The sequence below is a fragment of the Nanorana parkeri genome, unplaced genomic scaffold, assembly GCF_000935625.1.
Source record: "Nanorana parkeri isolate BGI_ZX_2015 unplaced genomic scaffold, ASM93562v1 scaffold3921, whole genome shotgun sequence".
Lineage (NCBI taxonomy): Eukaryota > Metazoa > Chordata > Amphibia > Anura > Dicroglossidae > Nanorana > Nanorana parkeri.
The window spans coordinates 4,340-6,803 of NW_017310188.1; the positions used below are offsets into that span (position 1 = coordinate 4,340).

At 54.9% G+C, this 2,464-nt stretch overlaps 1 protein-coding gene across 1 annotated transcript in view; it reads left to right on the forward strand.

The window, feature by feature from the left end:
• TEX264 (testis expressed 264) overlaps nucleotides 1-2,161 on the forward strand; it is a gene marked incomplete at its 5' end in the record, with an annotated part of 2,937 nt that extends 776 nt beyond the window's left edge. The window contains one exon of the mRNA XM_018575435.1: nucleotides 1,852-2,161. Within this exon, the coding sequence (XP_018430937.1) occupies nucleotides 1,852-2,117 (266 nt within the window). The remainder of the gene's footprint in view (nucleotides 1-1,851) is intronic.
• Between the last annotated feature and the right edge of the window lie 303 nt (nucleotides 2,162-2,464).

The following is a 2,464-nucleotide window of genomic DNA, read 5'->3' on the forward strand; positions in this document are numbered from 1 at the left end:
TTTTTTTAAATGCCCGGACTTGCCTTTTTTGGCAAAGGGGAACATTTTATTATAGGGATAAGGTCACTTTAAGCACCCCACAGAGCTGATGGTGGTCCCTGCCTCCATCACATGGGGGGGTCGGGGACATTGCAGAGTCCGTACGGCCGGCCCCGTCCTCCCAGCTGTGTCAGGCACAATTAGCATTATTTTGCACTTAATGACTCCCCGGAGCCGTGTCACCAGCCACTGGCACCAGCAGCAGCTGTCACCGTCACCTCGCCGTGTCACGTCTCTCTCTGCCCCGGCTCCCGGCGCTCTCCGCTCGCCAAGGTCGTCATGCCGTCCTGGGTAGTCGTACGACGCGCGAAGGGCTCAGATCTGGATAATATGCAGGCGGGTGGGCAGGACGTGCCGCTGACACCCCTCATCCTCTCCCACTATTATTACCCGCGTGTGTTATTAAGCAGCTGCGAGCTGACGCACGCCGCGGGGCTGGGGCACGAGAAATGGCAGGTTGTAATCTGCCGGGTGGGGGGACACACCTGTGACGGGGGCCCATCGTGAGACGTGAAGCATGTTCTAAAATTAAGGAATCTGTGTCAGAAAAGTCGCAGAAATAAAGAAGGGGAGTTTAGGGACCCTGAAGAGGGGAGGCGAGCAGTTTGGACAACTTCTTAAAGGGAATGCGCAATCTTTAAAAATCATTTTCATATATATGTGCGGATGTTTCCAGCTCAGCGGAGGCGGTGCCTTGGGGCAGAAAGGTAGACACCCCTCATCCTCTCCCACTATTATTACCCGCGTGTGTTATTAAGCAGCTGCGAGCTGACGCACGCCGCGGGGCTGGGGCACGAGAAATGGCAGGTTGTAATCTGCCGGGTGGGGGGACACACCTGTGACGGGGGCCCATCGTGAGACGTGAAGCATGTTCTAAAATTAAGGAATCTGTGTCAGAAAAGTCGCAGAAATAAAGAAGGGGAGTTTAGGGACCCTGAAGAGGGGAGGCGAGCAGTTTGGACAACTTCTTAAAGGGAATGCGCAATCTTTAAAAATCATTTTCATATATATGTGCGGATGTTTCCAGCTCAGCGGAGGCGGTGCCTTGGGGCAGAAAGGTTACAGGGGGCAGGACCAACCCAAAATAATGTCACCATTGTGGTAACTGTTTCCTCATTTATTTAAAAACATTTTTTGGCCACCTCAGTGACTGTCATCCAAAGAACCAAATGGGGGGAGAGGTGGGTATGGGTTGGAGGGTATAAAGGGAGGTGCGGTGGGTATGGGTTGGAGGGGGTGTGTAGTGTATATAGGGAGGTGCGGTAGGGGGGGGGGGGTGGAGGGTATATAGGGAGGGGCGGTGGAGGGTATATAGGGAGGGGCGGTGGAGGGTATATAGGGAGGGGCGGTGGAGGGTATATAGGGAGGGGCGGTGGAGGGTATATAGGGAGGGGCGGTGGAGGGTATATAGGGAGGGGCGGTGGAGGGTATATAGGGAGGGGCGGTGGAGGGTATATAGGGAGGGGCGGTGGAGGGTATATAGGGAGGGGCGGTGGAGGGTATATAGGGAGGGGCGGTGGAGGGTATATAGGGAGGGGCGGTGGAGGGTATATAGGGAGGGGCGGTGGAGGGTATATAGGGAGGGGCGGTGGAGGGTATATAGGGAGGTGCGTGAGAGGGGTGGTGGTGGAGGATATGTAGGGAGGACATGACGTAGGTTACTGGCAGGATCACCGGGTGAAAATAAAGGTAACAAAGCCTGAAAAAAATAAAACTAATGCGGCCGCCACATCTAAGGACCATAAGCTCCAATAGGTGACATTTCTGTTCTTGGGTACACATGCGCTTAATGTTCATTCTCTGCTCCCCTAGATTCGGAGCTGGACCCCCTGTTACTGGAAGAGAAGCTGAGCCTGGAATTGGTCTCGGAGAATCAGGAGGCGAAAGAGAGCGAACCCAGCCAACAGAAAGACCAGACAGACGGCGAGAAGAGCCCCAGCGAGTCGGGGGCCAGCGCCTCCTCCTTCGAAGAGCTGGACCTGGACGGCCACGCGGCGGCCGCAAAGAGCCAGCCGGACAATCAGACGGCGTGGAGCAAAATGCCGGAAACGTGGGACAAGGAGAGTCCCGAGGAATAAGAGACCGAGGCTCCGCCAACGTCCGTAGACCTTCCTCAGGAATAGTTAGCGCGCTTTTAACCGCCCGTGCAGATCAGACGCGGATGAGGAGACGTGACTCTCGTCCGCTTTAGTTTACACGCCGGCCGCTTCCTTCTCAGAGACACAAAGATCTTTCTTCCTCGTTATTTATCACCGTGCGTTCTCTCCTCAGCCGGGGACACCATTTTTTCTTTTGATGAGAAGGGAATTAGCCGCAGTCTAGGGAGCGTATAGAAGATGCTGCGTAGGACGCACAGCGGCGACGATACAAAGAGTAGACAATATTATCCTCCGGGGGGCCTAAAAGAGATTCTGGAAGCGCAGAA